Source organism: Nematostella vectensis, chromosome 1 (genome assembly GCF_932526225.1).
Source record: "Nematostella vectensis chromosome 1, jaNemVect1.1, whole genome shotgun sequence".
Taxonomy (NCBI): Eukaryota; Metazoa; Cnidaria; class Anthozoa; order Actiniaria; family Edwardsiidae; genus Nematostella; species Nematostella vectensis.
Window position 1 is genome coordinate 8550117 of NC_064034.1, and position 19638 is coordinate 8569754.

Consider the following 19638-nt stretch of genomic DNA (forward strand, 5'->3'; position numbering starts at 1 on the left):
CTTGGAAATATGTTTGCAAATACATTGTCACTTAAGTGGTACCGCTTGAAGTCAAACACTTTTGTAAGAAATTGATATTTTGAGAAGAGGTGAATTGATCGCTGAATAGGAGGTGGCCAGTTAAAACCAATAAGCTTACAAACCAATAAGCGTACTTATTGACTTATATATAAGTTATACTTATATATATACTTATACTTATATTGTACTTATATATAAAACTGGGGTGATCACCGGCAAAATTTTAACCTCAAGGGATAGCACTTGGAGTGTTTTCAACAGAAATTGTATAACAAATTGGGTGTTGTCGAAGTAATTTCAAACCTATGGGATAGCAGAATCAGAGGGAAAAAAACGTTTAACACCCCATATAATAGCGTTCCCTCGTAATTTAAACCCTAGCAGATAGCAGAATCGGAAAAATACTTCAACACACCCTAAGAGATAGCAGTTGGTCGAGATTTCATACTCTAAAAGATAGGATACAAAACAATAACATTTTCATTTATAGAGGGTTACATTATAACCGTAAATGACTAGCGGCTCTCTACTTTTCTGGAGAGTCCCCGGGGGGATGTTTAAGTATCAAATTTCAGTGCTATCACTTCCTACACATTTTCACTTATTTTAGGTTTTAAATATTTGCTTCGACATTTATGATGCTGTGAGCGACTTGCATTTCATTACATTGTTAAAGTATAACCCCTATACACAAACAATAATATTTTGATATTTTGACAACCGTGACTTCTAACTCACCAAAGTCGATTTCTATATATTCTTCTAAGTTCTTTGCTTCTAATGGACACCAGGCGTACACACCATCAAGAACAGGGGGACTAGAGATGGAACCACCTCTGATGGTTGATGCACTAAAAGCAGCTGTTGTGAGGACACCCTTGATAAGAGCAGTACAGTCTGAAAGGAAATACCATACACATTGCTCAATATCCGCTAAGGATTAGGGTTGATAGCCCAATTTTCCCTAGAAAGGATTGAAATCCATAGTGACATTTTCATCAAATCGTATCCCAAATTTACTACCACCACTTATTGCCATTTTACAGCCATCACTTATAAAGATAGGAAAATAGATGATGAGCTATTTCTGTGCAATCCTTCTTTATTCAGGAAATACCCCTTTTAGACTAATTTTTATAGTGGATACTTACTTCCTCCTGTGCAAGAATAAGCCTCGACCCGGAGACACAGACCATCACTCGTTCCTGAAGCCGGATCTAGAGGTCCTTTGGGTATGATCCGCAGATATCGCGTGAGGACGGGCTCTGGCAAAGCAATCTTAGCGATTTGATCTGCTGTACCACCGCGATGAGGAGGAAGGGCACCAGTGTACTAAAAAAGACGTAATGTTTAACGCAAATTTAACTCTATTATGCCACTAGCCTCAAAAACTTCGGTTACTTTTCACAGTGACCAGAGCCCTAGGATGGCGGCTTATTAACGACAAATAACCTGCGACAAACTAAACATTAAGAACAGAGTTCCTAAAGTTTACTATTTTACTTATAATAACTTTTAGGTACTACTTCCTGTTGTTATTTTTTTTTCCAGCTTTTCTTATCATTATGCTTACTCTTCTGCTACTACTATAATTTTCGGGGATTCAAAAAGGACGCTACGTGACATAATAGAACTTGTGAAATTAACAGGAAAAAAACTAGTGGAACTATCTGTCAGTCTTTGCATTGACAATCATGTATTAACGCCACTGACAAACATACCAGGCATGAAGTCGTTGAGCGTGTCAGCTCCGTATACTCTGTATCATCAGGTTTCTTCATAAACTTAACGCATGCGTTGTCAGGGTAAGATGCCTCCGGAGGTCCCGACTGGCCTTGCAGGGACAGCGATGTAATGTAAATCTTCTGGGCTAAAGACCAAACGCAAATCAAAATTACTAAAAAAAAACATATACATGTTATCGTGATATAGCTGACAGGAGATAAAAATGGCAAAGCTCAAATTGTAAGGTCGTGTTAGGTTATATTCGCTTAATTTTTAGCATAGATGTTCCTTGTCTAATATAAAGCTAAATAAGATTTAGTAATTTTTTGGTAGATAATCCGTTCTTGGGATATTGCAATTAATTGTAAGGCTCTTGATTTGTTCGAATTTGCTCAATTTGGGCGAAATTGCTACTTTTTTCATGATTTATGGCAACTGCTCAATCAAATCTCAAGAACGGATCATCTACCAAAAAATACTAAAGCTTATTTTGTTTTATATTTTGCAAGGAACCTCTAGACAAAATATCAACAAAATATAAGCTTACACAACCTTACAATTTTAATTTTGCCATTTTTTGCTCCTGTCGATATAGTTCATTTTACTTACGAAAATCTATCTGCAAGTAGGGATCCTTGTCGCTGGAACTGGGGCACCATGAATAGCTTTCACCAATAAAAGGGAACCCACGTGACCCGTTGTAATATGATGAGCCGAGCACCGATGCATGCGAGAGGAGGATTGAGCCCTTCATCAACTGACCGTATTTTGCTTGAACACAAAGGAACATCATTTTCATTGGACAATTATAACCATAGTCTTCCGTATTTTTTAAACCGTTTACCAGGAAATGCATTTACGACTTTTGACTTTTCCTTTTGAAAAGACTTTCTCACCTCCGACAAGATAAACATCATTAGCATCCTTTCCTCCTGTGCCGTTGGTACAACTGCCTGAGACACCGTACTTGAAGTAGTTCTGGTGCGCAGTTGCGTCTGACATACACATTCCGCCATCTTGTAATGCGAACACGCTATGTCCTAGCATGACAGCCTTGAGGGCGCATTTAAGCAGCGCATCAGTTCTTGTACTATATGAGCCATCCAGAATTACTGGGTCACTGCCTTCAAGGCTCTGGATCAGACGCGTGGCGTTATCGGCGAAGCATCCTAATCTTGAGTATGTGTACGAGATTCCTGTGGTAGAAAATCATATATACACGTTACAGGATAACGTACAATAACATTTTCGTTTTACGGTAAATAATATGTAAATAACATTGATTAGCTCGAATAGTTCTAAAAACTAGAACGAGGTTTGATAAAATAGCCAAACATGTCCTGTATCGAATGGCTTGTTCGCTTTTTTATTAGATTTAAATTGCTTATTTCTATCCAACAATTCTAATTAAAAAAATGAAATAAAAAGGAAACGTACCGTTTTCACATCTGTCTCCATTGTATGCTGCTCGACAAGTGCAGTTGTAACTGTTCGAGGTTTTTACACAACTTCCACCGTTCAAACATGGACTGCTGCTACATGGGTTCGTGACTGTAAAATACCAAAAAGGTCATGCTCAATTAATAAGACACTTTGTAGAGACTGGTAACGCAAGTAGAAGTGTTTCTCATTTGATGCTGTTGATTAATAAAGAAGACTATGGATGAAAAAAGACAAACCTCCTCCGATTCCGTTTCTTAGGCGATCCACATAAGAGCCCAGAACATTGATGTTCTTATCTGCGATTATAAACTGCGAATCAGGAGTTGACGCCATCACGCGTAGTTCAGGAAGTGACACCTTATCACCGAGTCCAAACCCGAAGATGTAGGCAGGCACGCTCCGAAGCCTCGCTGCTGCCCCCTCCACGTCATCACTAGACATGCCCCAGGTGAATACAATGGCAATTTTAGTGGCTACTGAACGGGCATCTTTGAACACTTCAGTTCGTGCGTGTTCAAGGGCATTCCCTCTCTTTGGTATGGGTTCTCCGAGATAGGGGCAGCTATCCAGAGCTGCCAGCACAGCGGCTTGATCGGAGGACCCAGTGAAGTTTAGGTGGACATTTGTATTTGAGGCGTATGTGATAAGTGCAAATCGTGTATCGGTGGAAGAGATGGGATAACCTTTCGCAACAGTTTTAGCAAAGGCTAGAACATCTTTAAAATTACTGGAGTCAACACGACTAGATGACTCGATTATGAATGCTACATCCAACTTCTCGGTGATTGCTGATAGACAAAAATAAAGATATTGATTAGAAGAAAGCATACACATCAACGTAGAGTATTTTCCAAAGTAGGCAAATCGAACAAAATAAGTAAGAATATTCATGGAAATAGTATCTTAAGGCCAGTAGTGTTCCGCTTAAATATAACAAAGTCCATTTAGACGGGTAAAAAGTGTCTGTACCGATATGGTGGAAAAATAACTTGACTCCAAATTCTAAATCAAAAAGTTCTCGTTGGCAGAAGGATTCTATCGTATGCATCTAGAGACTTACTTTGATCGCAGTTTTCTCCAAAGTATCCAGGCGGGCAGTTGCATCGGTAACCTCCATCATAGTTCGAACAGACCTTTCCTCCCAAGCAGGGACTCGATGCGCACTCATCGACGTCTAACAACAAAGGAAGCACGTTAGTAAGCACTTTTAGAATAAAAATCAAAATTAAAGGGGCGCTTTACACGGTGAGGGGTAAGCTTAGTGCTATTATCTCAAAAACAGGCAAAATAATTTAGAATAATTAAAATAACTATCTAGGTTTACTAAAATATCTTTGATGTTTCAGATAAATAGCATATTGTGTTGTTTTTACATATTCTATAACAGCTTTTGGATATCTAACCGACTTCTTTAACCGACTATTAGTTGGACTTTTATATACGAGTTTTAATAAGTGCAAAGCGTAAAGCAGTGCCTAAATATATCTATCTAGTGCCTAAAGTCCTTAAAAGGACTAGTAAGGACTTAATCTAGTAAGGATTCATAAGGTCAATAAGCACCAAGTATTATCAAGAAAAAGCACGGCTTGTTCCAACTAAAAATAGGGTAAAGCAAACGACTATTTTTGTTTTGCAAACGACCATTTTTGTATTGTTTTTCCACATAGCTCTTACCAACACTGCAGTCAGCACCAGTCCATTGGATAGGACATGTACAGTTGAATCCGACACCATAGACATTGCAGGTACCACCGTTTTTACATGCATTAGCGTTACACACCACTTTCAAGGGAGCTGTGTACAAATGATTCGATAATCAAGAATAGTGTCCAAGAACTGTGTGTGAAATAAGATTCAGAGATTAATCATTAATTCCAAAGCCATTTCGCCATCGGGTGAACGGAGATGGGCTTTTATACAAAAGAAACTTAGAGATTTGAAATGCAACTTCCAGAATGTGACTTCCAGAACTGTGAAACAGTAAGGCAAAAAACGAAAAGTAAAGACGGTATCCCTACGTGTGCTGTCGAATAGAATCCCATACCAAATGCACTATATTTAAAAGTCAATTTTTAGACTCAGCACGGGCACACGAGAGTTTTTGGGCTTTTGTTTTACAGCGGTTGGACAAAATGGCTATTGGTAATCATTGAGTTTGAGAAGTACTTAAATAAACTTGCTTTAGCATTTTATCTGTTTTAAGTCCCGTCGGGGCCATCGCCTTCGCTGAACTTAAAGCCCGATAAAATACAAAAGCTAAACTAAAATAATAATTAGGTTCAACAAACACAGAATAATTGTTTGGCAAGTTTCAAAATGATCAGATACACTCCTTTAAAACATATGTACTTCATCTTACCATTTCCAACGGCATTTCTAATACTTTCAACCAATGAATTGAGCCCGTCGTAGGTCGTTGTTGTGAAAACATTCGAGTCTACGCCGGTTAAGTCTTTCAATTCAACAAGAGAAACACCGGCGCCGACTCCAGCAGCAGCCAGGTTCACCCCTAAGTCACGAACACCCGAAGCGGGCACAGAAGCGCTGTCAGACGACGCTCTTGAAGTGATCATGACTCCGAATTTGTGTGCATCTGGCCGTGCAAGGCTAAAAATCTGTAGCCTTGCTAACTCTAAAGCTGATCCAAGGTTGGAGTCTGAACCGTTGAGGAATTCACTATTACTGAGTCCTTCTTTTACTATTGTTTTGTTAAAGGATTCAGAAAAGTGAAACGTTATTTTTGAATTGGAAGCGAAGACAACGACTGCGACACGTGTTTTATCTGGTGCAATCGCGTATCCGTCTATCAGCAATTTGGCGAAGTCGAGATTTTTCTTGAAATTTTTTAGGCCGACGGCCTGGGATGCGTCCATGAAAATGACAAAATCCAGCATTCCAGGGTTTTCTAGGAAAATAAATGAATTATTAATCGATTCATCAAAACATACACAGATAAAAACAGTGAGTAAAGGTGAATACATCATAGCACGGTTACAGCAGCTAACCGTGGTATCATGTACTACTCGCTTTGCTGTCTTTAATCAGTGTTCTCCGTTGACTGCGTTGATTAGAAGAACTATGATTGCATACGTTTTAGCCTAAAAATTGTCAAATAGTAATGGGCCTAATCAATCGAGAAGACACAGTAGGTACAGTAACTTACTGTTTGTGCAGTTAATGCCATAAAACCCTTCCAGACAGATGCAACTAAATCCTCCATGGTAGTTAGCACAAGATCGACCGGATGGGCAAGCATCCACAGCAGCGCACTCATTAATATCTTTAACAGAACAACTTGGGTGTTCACATTCTTGTTTAGCAACAATCCATTCTATAGTTACCTGCCCATCTTGAAAGGTAACAATGCCCTTTTTCTAAAAGGGGGCGAGTGCTGACCAAATGCTTGGTTAGATATGCGTTAAACAATGTTTTGATGGTCTCTATGAATGTATTGCTAACATTCGCACGGCTTGGGAATGGTTTACATACAGTATGGCACAGAATAATGTAGAATTGTAATATTGTTATGTGTTGTTACATCGCAACTGATATTTGGTTGTTCTTTTTTTCAAAGTCTCTTAAATTATCATTTTAGTGGATTTTTTAGTTATCTTCCGCTGTTTATTTAGCTTTTAATAAAATTTGTAGTAATGGGCTTAAGTGTTGTTATTGCTTTTGATTTTGTTGTTAGTATCTAACCTTAATGTCTTCTGCTACATTATACGGGAACGCTAGCTAGATACATACCGATCTCACACCGAGTGCCGTTCCATCCAGCAGGGCAGGTGCAGTTAGCTCCACCGAGATATTGAGCGCATGTTCCACCATTCTCGCAAATATTTGTGGTACAAGGCTTTGCAACGTCTCTCAATTCTAAGTATTAAAAAGTGATCATTTGAATTTGTCGTGGTTGCTACCCCCCAAAGTATAGTACAGTGGCTGGGAACTTGCGAAATGATAGTAAAAAACAACTTATGAATATAATGCCTAACGAGCCACTAAGTGCAGTTTAAAGAATCAAGGAACAACTTTAAACAATATTCTAAGAATCTTTATTGCAATTTTTCCATTAGAATAAGCGGGAAATGCTGTCTGACAGTGTATTGTGCGAAAGCGAAAAATGGCGACGTGATTAAACTGCTTTAAAGATAAACCCAACATACGAAATACAAATACTCACGCCGACAGTTTGGTCCATAGTAATCCCCAGTGCAAGTGCACGTGTACATCCAGGCTACAGTATCTTGATCACAAGAGGAACTGTGGTCACCGCAAGGCCGGCTGTCACAAGGCTTGAATGAATCTATTCGAGATAAAACCATCTAGTTAGTAGTACAAAAATACTAAGTACCGTAAATGATCTAATAAACGCCCGGGGCGTTTGTTAATCGTCTCTGGACATTAAGCAAGTCTCACCCAGTAAAAGCCAAACTCAGATTAATTAAAATTGATTTATATTACCGAAATTGTTTTTAAGCTGGGAGGGAGGGGAGGGGAGGCCTTAAATAGAGGGGGGCATTTAATAGAGAGTAGCGTTCATTACAAATTTGTAAGCTCAGGGGGCGTTTATTAGATAGGAGGCGCTCTTTAGATAGAGGGTGTTTATTAGATCATTTAAGGTAAACAAGCGAGTAATAATCTGTCTAGCTATTAGACAAATTTGAGGCTCTTGAGTTATAGGCTTACTTAGCCTATAACTTACGTCACGTGTTTCTTTGTTACAGTAGTCATATCCAATACACATAATAGTGGTGAAAAACGTTATTCATTTAAAAGCGTAAAAAATCCCGCATTACCTGGGACAGAGTCCCAGAGACCATCGCGATCGTAATTGTCGGTTGTACTACACCAAGCTTTGTTGTGATCAACCTTTGGGGCGGAGTATTGTGACGTTGCGTTATACACGAACGGGAATATGCAGCATTTGCCGTGTACTGTTTTGATGCAACCTGTTGAAAGATATAAAAAGATAAGACTATTTGACCTGAGGGTATACCGGGATGCGCCCCACGCTTTTAAACTGTGCGGTTACAATTGAAAAAAAATACTGGAATGCAGAGTTTGGTGCATACTATGTTTACCTGAAGTAATGTTCTCCCCGCCCGCTACGGTAGCTAAACAGCCTGTTAACTCTGCTCTTATGCAAAGCTCTCCACCGTCTGCCTGCCTGAATGGCTCCTTAGGGATGAGCCTTATTGCATTTTGGGACTGGATGAACGCGGCATCACCAGAAAACTCAGCGTTGGAGAACACTCGCGATCTGTTTGAATTTGTCTCAGTGTCAAAGCGGATGGGTGGGAGCAGCTGATAGTGAAAACATAGAACAACCATTCACTACTACTACTTTTCCCAATTTAGATAGGATACTAACAGAACGGTTAATAATTTGCTCTTACAGTGAGGACACAGAAAGCGGGCCATGCTGAACAACTTTGACCAATCAATCGGCCAGAACACCGTAAACAATTTAAAACAAAAATCCAGCCAATCAAGTTAGGGTGTTCCCACGCTTAATCGACAGACGAAAATAGAAAAGCAACATCGTGGGGGGAGCTACTTTTAATATACACGCTGTGCTATGAATTATCCGGCTGAACTCAGGTATATTTCTGTGTAATGTGAATTAAAAATAGACAAAACTCTAAAGCAATATTGCCCAAAAGAGCTATCCGATAAGACCCGCACGGGCCGGTCAAATAAACAACGTCCGGCGTTTCTCATTGGCTGAACTTTTTTTTTCAAAATGTTTACGGTATTCAAGCCGAATGTGATTGTTCAAAGTTGTTCAGCATGGCCCGCTTTCTGTGTCCTCACTGTAATGGGCACGACTTGATGAGTTTACTTCAGGTGAAAAAAAAACTACAAACAAGACATTCTGTGTGTAGCCCGTTTATCCTGGATATAAAATCCCTTACCAAATTCCTTTCACACTAGTTCCGTTTGCCTAAATTACTTGATTTTCAGACTTGATTTAAAAAACCTCAACATCAGCATAACATGGGATACAACCAGAACATAATTACTTTGCCGAATATTACTAAAACTTTCTAATTCTCACCTCACATACTGACGCAGGTCGGGAAATAACTCCGGCCGCTGATTCAAGCCCAACAGCAAACGGCCACTCGGTAGCGGAAGGTTTCCCTTGGATGGCTACCTTAGATATGCTTACGGCAGAACCTAGAGGAAAAAGGTATAAATAACCGCCATCAACCCCCTCCCCCCCCCCCCCCCCCCACACACACACACATACAATGCTGACTTCTTAACACACCCTAAAACCTTATAAATAAAATACCCCATTCACACTTGACGTTTTAATCGCTTTTTACAATAACATTCTAAATAGTTTGTTATTTTACTATTATTATTACAAAGGTTTACTACCTTTGACCAAAGTACTGCAACTGAGTCAATTCAACAAGTAAGAAACGTAAAGTAAATGAGTCCATTAAACAAGGGTTAACAGTTAATGTGTGCAGTTCCTCATAGCAGTTGCCTTTTTAGTTCAATGAAAAGGTTAAGCATGGGAATAGAGCCAAATATTACCGAAATCTACTTGCAACCATTCTTCCCACGTTCTGTGGAATCTCGGACACCAGGCTGAACCTCCGTTCAAAAATGGTGGAGTAGTTAATGATCCAGAAAGTGTTGAGCTTGCCGAAAATGCAGATACAGTAAGAGGAGTTGGTGAGGCGTTGATTAGTGGGACACAATCTGCAAGAAACGATAAATTAGAACACTACAATACGATGATTTCAGTTCCTCTATTATTTAATCTTGCTTGGACGTATTTTGAAATATTAAGTACAGTTCTTTCTGAAGTCCTTCCCTAATTAAAGCGAGAAAAATAGAGTTTTCAATCAAAAGAAGCATTCATGAAAGTACATTAACACATAAACCTAAAAATTAATAACTGAGCATTCAGTAACCCGCAATATTGGTTATCTACAATTGGTTATCAACTTACTGCTAGGACTACTGCAGGAATAAGCTTCTACGCGAAAGCACAAGCCCGTACTGGTAGTGCCGAGGGTTCCCCGTGGCGAGATCTTTAGCGTTTGGCTACTGACAGAGCTTGCAAGCTCTATCGTGGTTACTGTGTCAGGTGTCCCACCAAGATATGCTGGGGGCGCAGCTTTGTACTAGAATTAAAAAGTACTACTCTATAAAGAAAGCTATAACATCCCCAATAAGTAGCCTCTACAGGAGGCCCCCATATAACTAAATAAAACGATATGCCATTGCTTTTATAATGTGGGGCAAATACTAGTTGTTTCCTATCCACCCACACCATCCCTTAAATCTTCAGCACTTGGATAAACCGCAACAATTCTTATTACACTTCTGTCCATGTCTCTGTACAGTTCTGTCACATCTATCTAAATCATATATCTGCAAAACAAATTCGTTACCAAGCTAGAAGTATAATTTCTATTGACATCCTTGTACGCCCCCGACTCAAATGTCTGCATGCAGACTTGTGATGGGAAGGAGTCGGTTGATCCTCCGACCTTGCCTTGGATCGTGACTGACGTAAGATATATCTTTTTGCCTATATAAAAAAAACACTAGGTTAAGTTTTGATCCAAGGTATTTCTATTATAATTGCTCGCACATCTGGTTCCGTAACTCAACTACTGTAGCTGATTTAGAGCCAGCTTCCTGTTTCGGAAGTGTTCTAGAGCAAGAGATTAAAGAAGCTTACCAGCATCGATTTGCAGGTAAGGATTAGAATCACCACTTGTAGGACACCAAGCAAAACTCTGACCCACAACAGGTATACCCCGTAAGCCATCCTTGAACGAAGAGGCTTGGAATAAGTTTGATGACTTGCGCATAATATCGTTCTGGATGAAATTCCCACATTTCGCTGGAAAGAGGATGAAAGATGAGAAATGCAGTAGTTGTTTCAAGCAATTATCCAGATGGCCAAGACAGATTTTCTAAGGATACATTATTACAAATGGCATTCATATATAAAGTAGTGAGTCCGAATTTTACTTAACTAAAATGATCAAGATTGACTATTATAATTGCACAAAGAACTACATATCAGTTAAGCTACACATATGCTCTGAATAGTTTATTTAAAAGACCTCTATTTTCCAATCTCCATAATAATGGCTGTGCATGTGCACTCAGTGTCAAAGTAAGTGAAGTATCATCTGCCGTATCAATTACGTGCTATAAGGGTTATTATTAACAATCTACTGACTTACCACCCAGGACGTAGACATCGTTGGCCAGGACTCCACCCTTGCCATCCACGCATGATGATGATGTGCCGTACTTGAAGTAGGTCAAATGCGCGTCGTCCGCAGACATACACTTTCCGCCGTCCTGTACAGCGAATACTGTGTAGCCTCTGTTTACAGCGACTAAGGCGCATTTGCGTATGGCGTGAGTCCGAACACTTGGGGAGCCGTCTAAAATCGGGTCTAGCCCCTCAAGGGTATCTATGGCTGCGAGAGCCGCATCTTTATAGCATCCTAGTCTTTCATATTCAAAATATTGTCCTAAAAGATAAAGGAAAGACGTTAGTTGTAAGAAATCATAAATTTAGAAGCAGCATGTTTTTATTTTTGAAATCGAGTGCTTACCGTTTTCACAGTCGTTACCGGTAAATCCTGGCAGACATGCGCAGCTGTACCCACCGGAAACAACTGTGCAAGTTCCGCCATTTTGACAGGGAGCGCTAGAGCAATCTGCATTAACAACTAATATAAAGAAAATAAGTGTAAGAATGATTCAAGGTAGTAGTAGTTTACATTAATTTCCTCCATTTAAGAAAAACATTACAAACAGAAAAATTGTTCAACTGCCTTGAAGTGTTTTTGCAATACAAAATTAAAAATTCTGTTAAATTATTCGTATTAAAAGTCTGTTTTTCTAAACTACTAAGCTATTGCGCAATTTTAAAATTTGAAATGGGTATAAAAAGAAGTAACACAGAATAAGATACAATAAAAACTCATATTAGTGATACACCAAAAAATAAAGAACCTACTACGCCAAAAAAATCAAAAGATTCTTATATGATTGATTACAAATACAATGAAACAAAAAATGGGGCTTTAAAATATAAATTTGCTAAACATTTTGTTGTTCCATAAAGAAAAGATTACAGATATAACATTTCCATATCAAAGTGGCTATGTATTAGGTCACACTTCGATAATTACGAATCCTACTGTTGATTTAGCAACTAGGAAAAACATTAGTAACCTATTAAGAACCCCCAAAATATAAGAGTCTTTTTTGCCAGACTTGAAAAAATATAGGTTCTTACAAGCAGGTTTTTACTGTATTCATAACATTATCAAAAATGAAAAAATCTCTACGCAATAGTACTGCATGGCTAAGAGTCAGCCAAACAAAGATTGTCCTTTATGTCCTAACAAATTAAACAGTGAGTAGGTGCACGCATGTACCGTCCTCCGATATGTCTTAATCGCTTATAACAAAGAAGAGATCGCTTGTGAACTATTGCGATTATTACATGATTGACACGGTTTCCATTGTTTTCTGTAGGGCTTTATTTCACGTACAAACCTCATTTAATAGGCAAGTAGCTGAGAGCCGGGAGGGTTTTGATATTCAGCAGGGAAGGGCGGGGCTGATGAATTGAATTAGATTGCTTATTGCAAATGCAAGGGATGTATATAGATACATCCCGGGGAAGCTCGTATACATCCCTTCCATTTATAATGAGCAATTAAATCAATTCACTACCTGCACTCTTCCATGCTGAATATCAAAACCCAACCATTTGGCACTTAACTTTACAATTTTCCAAAATCTATTGGACCATAAACATGACAAACTTCAAACATTAATTTCTTACATCTGCAGGTCTTTTAAGGGGTTTATTGTCACTTTCGCCCTGGCTCTTGATGACTTTATCAACCTTACAAACATCCTCTCTCATTACTCTCTCAACCCTACAATCGAACGCCTACTATCGAAACTATCCGATCCTGCCGCCACAGCTCTGGTTCTAATTCCTCTCTTCTGCCCACTCTTGTCAGGTACGACAAGAGGCCTGCTGTCTCGGGATGTATATCGCTTATTGCCTCGGCTCTTGGTAATTAACTCTTACTCTGGAAAATCTTTTGAGACGGGATTTTTTTAAATTTGCCACGCAATCGGGATAAACGCAAACTGGGATATAAGTTTTACTTGTGTCAATCAGAAAAAAATGTTGCGTTAAATAAATAATATCATATCAGTATATATCACATATCAGCACTTCAATATAAAACACACGATAAATTACAAGAAAATTACAACAACTCTGACAACTAGCCTTCTTATGGACAAGTTTTTTTGTTTTTTGGTACTTTCACATCTTAAACTTTGAAAAATATAATTTATATACATTTAATGCAACTAACTCATTCGGCATGTTTTAAAGCGGCAACATCACCAGTTTTCTATTGTTCAATTACGTAAAAACTTCCGATGAATTTTAACGGAAGACGCTAAACGGCCTGTTTCTAGTAGATTCTTTTGTCTTTTATCGGTTGAGGTTTCCGTCGAGCCGACGGAAGTAAACCGGTGCGATTGCCGCTTTAAAACATGCCGAATTAGTGGGATATAATTTTGACTTGAGTCAATCAGAAAAAATGTTGCGTTAAATTAAAAATATCAAATCAGCATTTAGTATAAATCCACTCACATACTATCACGAATCTTGCAATTTGATTGGCTCCCGTACTCACTATCTATTGAGCCATACACAGTGAGTAGCGAAAGAGCCACTTGAAGCGAATGAGGCGAAAAACCTTGATTCAAATGCGAGAAATTTGGTCAGAATCTTTTCTAGTAAATATAATTTCCATCCTTACAAAAGGACACTATAAGTTACGAAGACTATAGGGTTTTGAAGCTAAAGTTTTCAATTTTCGTTTATTTGCGCGCGCTGCAAACACCGGTTGCATGCGCTCGCCCACGCACTAGAAACACGCCATTTCAAACGATATTGACTCATAGAAAACTCGAACTCGTAGTCTTCGTAAACTTTGAACCTTTGTTTTTTTGAAAACGGACAATTTCGCATTGAGTTTTAAAAAAGGCCATAAACATTTGCGTGAACTTGAATCTTTTGTCGAATAACAAGCTATCAAGCCCCTAAACGATCAGCAATATCTCTAAATGTTTCAATGGCTACTTCATTTGGGAGTATATTAGCCGTGCAATGAATATATTATCAAGGTCATTAGAAACAATAGACATAATAGCCTATAGTAATTATGCACTTAGTTTAACGCAATACACCTCAATCAAAACCTCACTAGAAAAGAGCAATAAAATATCCACTTCTCGGTCAAAATCCTTCTTTTATCTGTCAATAGCTTACATAACACCTAAAAATCATGTCGTGTTTCTAGCACGAAGAAAAAACGGATAGGGGAATAGTTAAAAGGATTAAAGAAAAATTTCAAAGACAATCAGAAATTTGATGACAAATAACAACGAAATTCATTGAGTATAAGTATACCAATATTTACTCATTTGTCGTGAATCAACTGCGCGAAGAACAAAAAGCTATTATATCAAAAAAAATTAATTGCTAGGGCGTTTTCAAACACTTCCAAACTACATTCTGTATTTTTAGGCTTTCTTTTACAATACCATGGATGAAGCTTTTTGTGGTTATAAAGACTGCATACAGACATAAATGCTGACTTCAGAGAAAAAATTTGGGAGTATATTAGCCGTGCAATGAATATATTACCAATGTCATTAGACACAATAGACATAATAGCCTATAGTAATTATGCACTTAGTTTAACGCAATACACGTCAATCAAAAACCTCACTTGAAAAAAGGCATTAAAATATCCACTTCTCGTTCAAAATCCTTCTTTTACCTGTCAATAGCTTACATAACACCTAAAAATCATGTCGTGTTTTCTAGCACGAAGAAAAAACGGATAGGGGAATAGTTAAAAGGATTAAAGAAAAACTTCAAAGACAATCAGAAATTTGATGACAAATAACAACGAAATTCATTGAGTATAAGTATACCAATATTTACTCATTTGTCGTGAATCAACTGCGCGAAGAACAAAAAGCTATTATATCATAAAAATTAATTGTTAGGGCGTTTTCAAACACTTCCAAACTACATTCTGTATTTTTAGGCTTTCTTTTACAATACCATGGATGAAGCTTTTTGTGGTTAGAAAGACTGCATACAGACATAAATGCTGAAAAAATGGCTTAATTGAATGGTAGATCCCATGCTATGCAACTCCGCACAATTTGAAATTAGGTTTTGGATGCAAACTAACATTTTCTGGATTAGGTCCTAAGAGTATACTGCAGGAGAAGATTCCGATCTTGTTATCAGCAAAACAACAGAATACAAAGACTACAATTAATACTTGAAACCCAAACCGTCTTTTTCTGATATATTCATTTTTTTATCTTATGTTGTTATGTTGTAAAATAGAACATACTTACAACCAATGATTTTGAAAACCCCTTCTTGGCTTGAGACACCATACACGTAATATTAAAGTGAAAAAATGGCCTAAAAAGATCAGAATCTTATTTCAATTGAAACTTACCTCTAATGCAAACTAGCGCTACTATAGAGAAACAGAGAATTTGCTGAAGTCGTATGTTGTAGTCCATGACTGCAAATGTTTTTCATAAGAAACTCTTTAAAAATTATCTAGAATCCATTGACTCTTATTTTCTTACTCCTCTCAATACGATTTCTCTTTCACAGTGTAAAGGAATGTGTGAGTACTCCAAGTTGCGTTCCAGAGGGTCAAGCATGGGTGGTTGCTTAAGTAAGCTCAAGTTATCATTTAGTATATCTGCTGCCAATACGATACCAGAACTGCCAGTTCGTTTTTATTGTGCTGATTTATGGGTCCCATTAACAGACTCAGAATGCTGCACGACTCTAATAGAACATAAGAACGATAATTACAATTCTCGAAGTTTCCGAAAAAACAAATCACAAATTTACTAGACTAGCCCGCAATCGAAATGTAGGTTAGTGATATCGCTGATAAATAAAAAGCGCATAAGGTAGAATGAAAACAAGACTGTACTATGAAACTTACTGTTAAAGGAAATATTATATTACAACTATCTGTTCCAAGAAGAAAGGAAAGGTGTTGTTGATAACTGATATGCCCCCTGCCAAGAAAATGTCAAAACAAATAATTATGTGAAGTACTACAACAAGAGGGCAAATATGCTGACTACCAAAAGGTCTAGGTTGGCATTGTGAAGTGGTAGTTTTATATTTATTTTGCCCCGTTCGCTGCAAATGAAACTTCTCATCGTGTTTAATCGAACGCACATATCCCATACTGAAAAGTTAAATCCTTTATCAAAATATTGTTAAAAAGATTTCTAACTCGAGGTCCACCCGGAAAGATAACGTTGTTCTAAAAAAGTGCTGCGTAAAAAAATATGTATCATTATAAATTGGTATGACGCACATGTAAAGTAATTATTCTAGAAACAACCATCAACAGGCAAAAACATAGCAATTCGTCTATTTTTGGGGTTAAGCTAGTATCAGAATTCATAAAAAGTTTGAGATGTTTAAGGATTTTCGACGATATGTGAGAGTTTTTACTAGACTTGAGGAAATGCGTTATAAATAGAAGAAGAAAAAAACAATCAAGTTGAAGAAAACACTAGATGCGCAGACTGCGCAGGCGTTGTGAAAACAGGGAGATTTCAAAAAATGATCTATTGAATTTAGATGTTGTAGGCCTCTCCAAGAAAGAGTTATTTCCACTCACGTTTCGAGCTTCAGCCTCTTTTTGAGATCTATACAGTTATGTTTTCAAGGACGCACACAACATAAAAACTTCTAGATCCTGTTTTGATTTATTGACGTCTTAAGAGCGGGTTAACCTAGTTCATCACATCGATGAGCATAAAACATAACGCTGATCGTTTCCAAATAACATTAGATGCTTTTGTGGTGGGTGGGTAAGTCTTTGCTCATTACATTCTCATTATATGACACTTTCATCCCCATGAATTAACCAATCGATCAACCGAAAAGGACAAATCCGATGAAACGATGATACCTGAAATCTCATCTTTTGAATTAATTAGCTATCCAGTGCAACGGTACATCGCAGAAATATCTGTTGGATGTATATATTTAGGAACTCGTCTTCTTCTTTTCTTATTCGTTTAGTTTCTTGCGTCTAGAAACACCATTTGCTATTCAATATGGCAAAATGTGTATTCGTTTGCGCATCAGAAAACAAATACTCGTATTTAAAAAAAACGTTGCAAGTGCGGTGGGTGTAATGTAAAATGGCAGTTCTACATTAAAAGGTGCTAACTCACTAATGATTCGTAAGAATAAAGGTAATAAGAAACATCTGAACGATGCCACCTCCATTCATTGATAGCCTTTGGATAATCGTACGATTAATAAATATTTTGTTCTGCATTATTTGTAAGAAATTTATTTATATCCATGGTACCTTTCGGGCGTAGAAATGCAATTTGGCAGTTTGGATAATTTATGTGATATCATTAATGTTGATATCACTGATGTTGATATTAACTGATGTTATATAAACATTCAAGTAAAGAAATTTAAAGACAGCGGCATGATATTACTATTATATAAATTTATAGTAAACTTTTATAGTAAAAAATCATACGCGCCAAAAGACAAACGTTTTAGACTATTATACTATACTTATCATTAGCATACATTTTGTAAAATTCAGTTTACAAAAATAGTTAACTATAAACATATTTAAAAATTCGTACTGCTATTTTACTTCTGTTTTTCCGTTTGTGGGGGAGGGGTGAAATGAGGCCAGAAAAACATTTAGAGACATCCTAGAAGCGGCAGGTCAGTACCCAGGATTTTTCTTGGAGTTGGTGAGTTTGAATCTGAAAAGAAAAATTGCATTTTTTTATGCCATTGCAGTATCTCCGCGAGACGTTTATTATTGCATTTGGCTACGATAAAAGTTAGATTTCTTTATAGTTTTTATAGATTTATAATATACCAGAGTGATCTGGTTATCTAATTCGCTTATGCTTTATAGTTTTGTCTGCAAATTGCACATATATTATAACTTACAACCAGTCTGTGTGGTGTACATGAATAGTAAAATAATCAAATATTGCTGACAATTAGAAAATTTGTGGCTAAATCTTGGAATGCTCCACCAAAGGGATGTCAACTAAGATACCTTACTTTGCTTGTAATCCACTGTAAAACCTTTCAGCGTATTAACGGTAAAACATTTTATTTTTAACCCTGTAAAACATTTTTAATATTTTAAAATTTATTCATTCATTCATTCATTTATTTATTGAATTTCCAACAGTTATACTGGTGTCGAAGGCACAACAGAAAAGGCTTGGCAACACAGGAGAATAACTTCAACTCAATCAAGGCAGGAACCCAGAAAAAATCACCAGTTTGAGCCAGGATTCGAAACTTGGCCACAGCATTAAGAGGCCGACATGCTAGCACACTGGCCACCCATGCTTTCTTTAACTTTATGAACACAACCATTTCTAAGTTGCCAATACACACTGCCCTTCTGCCCCTCTACAAGGACATGACAACTTCATTATAAAACACTGAGTAGCTTATGCCGGTATGTCCACCTCCACTTCTTTACTACGACTTTGAGACTGGGTCATACTACTACTATAAGAGCACAAGCCTACTAAGTTATGACTCAAATTTATAGTTGAGGCAATGCACCCTCCCTCTTCTCTGTGGGCATACTCCTGCTAGGTTAGAGTTTGCAGTCTATGAATGTGTGGACAACATTTCTCAACATTTCCCTCATGACGGTGTGCGCATGGGTTATATCATACATTTTTTTTGTTTACGAACTTATGTGTGTAACTCCCCTTGCCCCTTCCACAATTTAATTCATGTACATGTACATATCTACTTGGTCTATGCATACTTAAACAACATACATCTGATATCTGAGGGTAGCCACATGTCTTGGTGCTCTCTGGTGTTTTGTCTATTTCTTTTTGTTTACTTACTATTATCATCTTATCGTGTCAATCAGTCAACTGGACAATTTATGTTTTCGCCGAATTATCATAAACCCTCTTCCTTCTACTCACTCTCTATGTTAACATAGCAACCAAGTTGCCATGGTCTTTGAATGTGAGTTTCATATACAATACAGTTCGTAGTCTGTGCATGTGCAACACCCTTTTCTCAGCTCCCTCCCTCCTTTGCAGAACATGCCTTCTGGGTTATAAGACAAATTTTACATTCAGTTCATGTGTTAGATTGAGTAATCGCCAAAGCAAGAAATGTGGATTATTATCTCACATAATATATAGATTTAGGCACTGCCTAAAAGCGGAGCCAGCATTGAACACCTTTTGTGTTGACTGACCGAGGTATTTTTGGGGGATCTAGGATCCTGCTATTTACTGAGATTTATTTATTGTACC

The 19638-nt window shown here is 37.6% G+C and overlaps 1 protein-coding gene across 1 annotated transcript in view; it reads right to left on the reverse strand.

Annotated features, from left to right (window-relative positions):
* LOC5520382 overlaps positions 1-17648 on the reverse strand; it is a 55799-nt gene extending 38151 nt beyond the window's left edge. The window contains exons 1-23 of the mRNA XM_048724181.1: positions 15768-17648; positions 11793-11909; positions 11412-11708; positions 10898-11062; positions 10605-10744; positions 10160-10334; positions 9739-9906; positions 9248-9369; positions 8271-8493; positions 7986-8138; positions 7370-7492; positions 6937-7062; positions 6353-6469; positions 5549-6094; positions 4864-4983; positions 4250-4363; positions 3426-3977; positions 3184-3297; positions 2643-2942; positions 2356-2517; positions 1743-1891; positions 1173-1353; positions 760-918 (exon numbers count right to left, since the gene is read on the reverse strand). Of these exons, the coding sequence (XP_048580138.1) occupies positions 760-918; positions 1173-1353; positions 1743-1891; positions 2356-2517; positions 2643-2942; positions 3184-3297; positions 3426-3977; positions 4250-4363; positions 4864-4983; positions 5549-6094; positions 6353-6469; positions 6937-7062; positions 7370-7492; positions 7986-8138; positions 8271-8493; positions 9248-9369; positions 9739-9906; positions 10160-10334; positions 10605-10744; positions 10898-11062; positions 11412-11708; positions 11793-11909; positions 15768-15834 (4390 nt within the window). The 5' untranslated portion in view covers positions 15835-17648. The remainder of the gene's footprint in view (positions 1-759; positions 919-1172; positions 1354-1742; positions 1892-2355; positions 2518-2642; positions 2943-3183; positions 3298-3425; positions 3978-4249; positions 4364-4863; positions 4984-5548; positions 6095-6352; positions 6470-6936; positions 7063-7369; positions 7493-7985; positions 8139-8270; positions 8494-9247; positions 9370-9738; positions 9907-10159; positions 10335-10604; positions 10745-10897; positions 11063-11411; positions 11709-11792; positions 11910-15767) is intronic.
* Positions 17649-19638: the final 1990 nt, after the last annotated feature.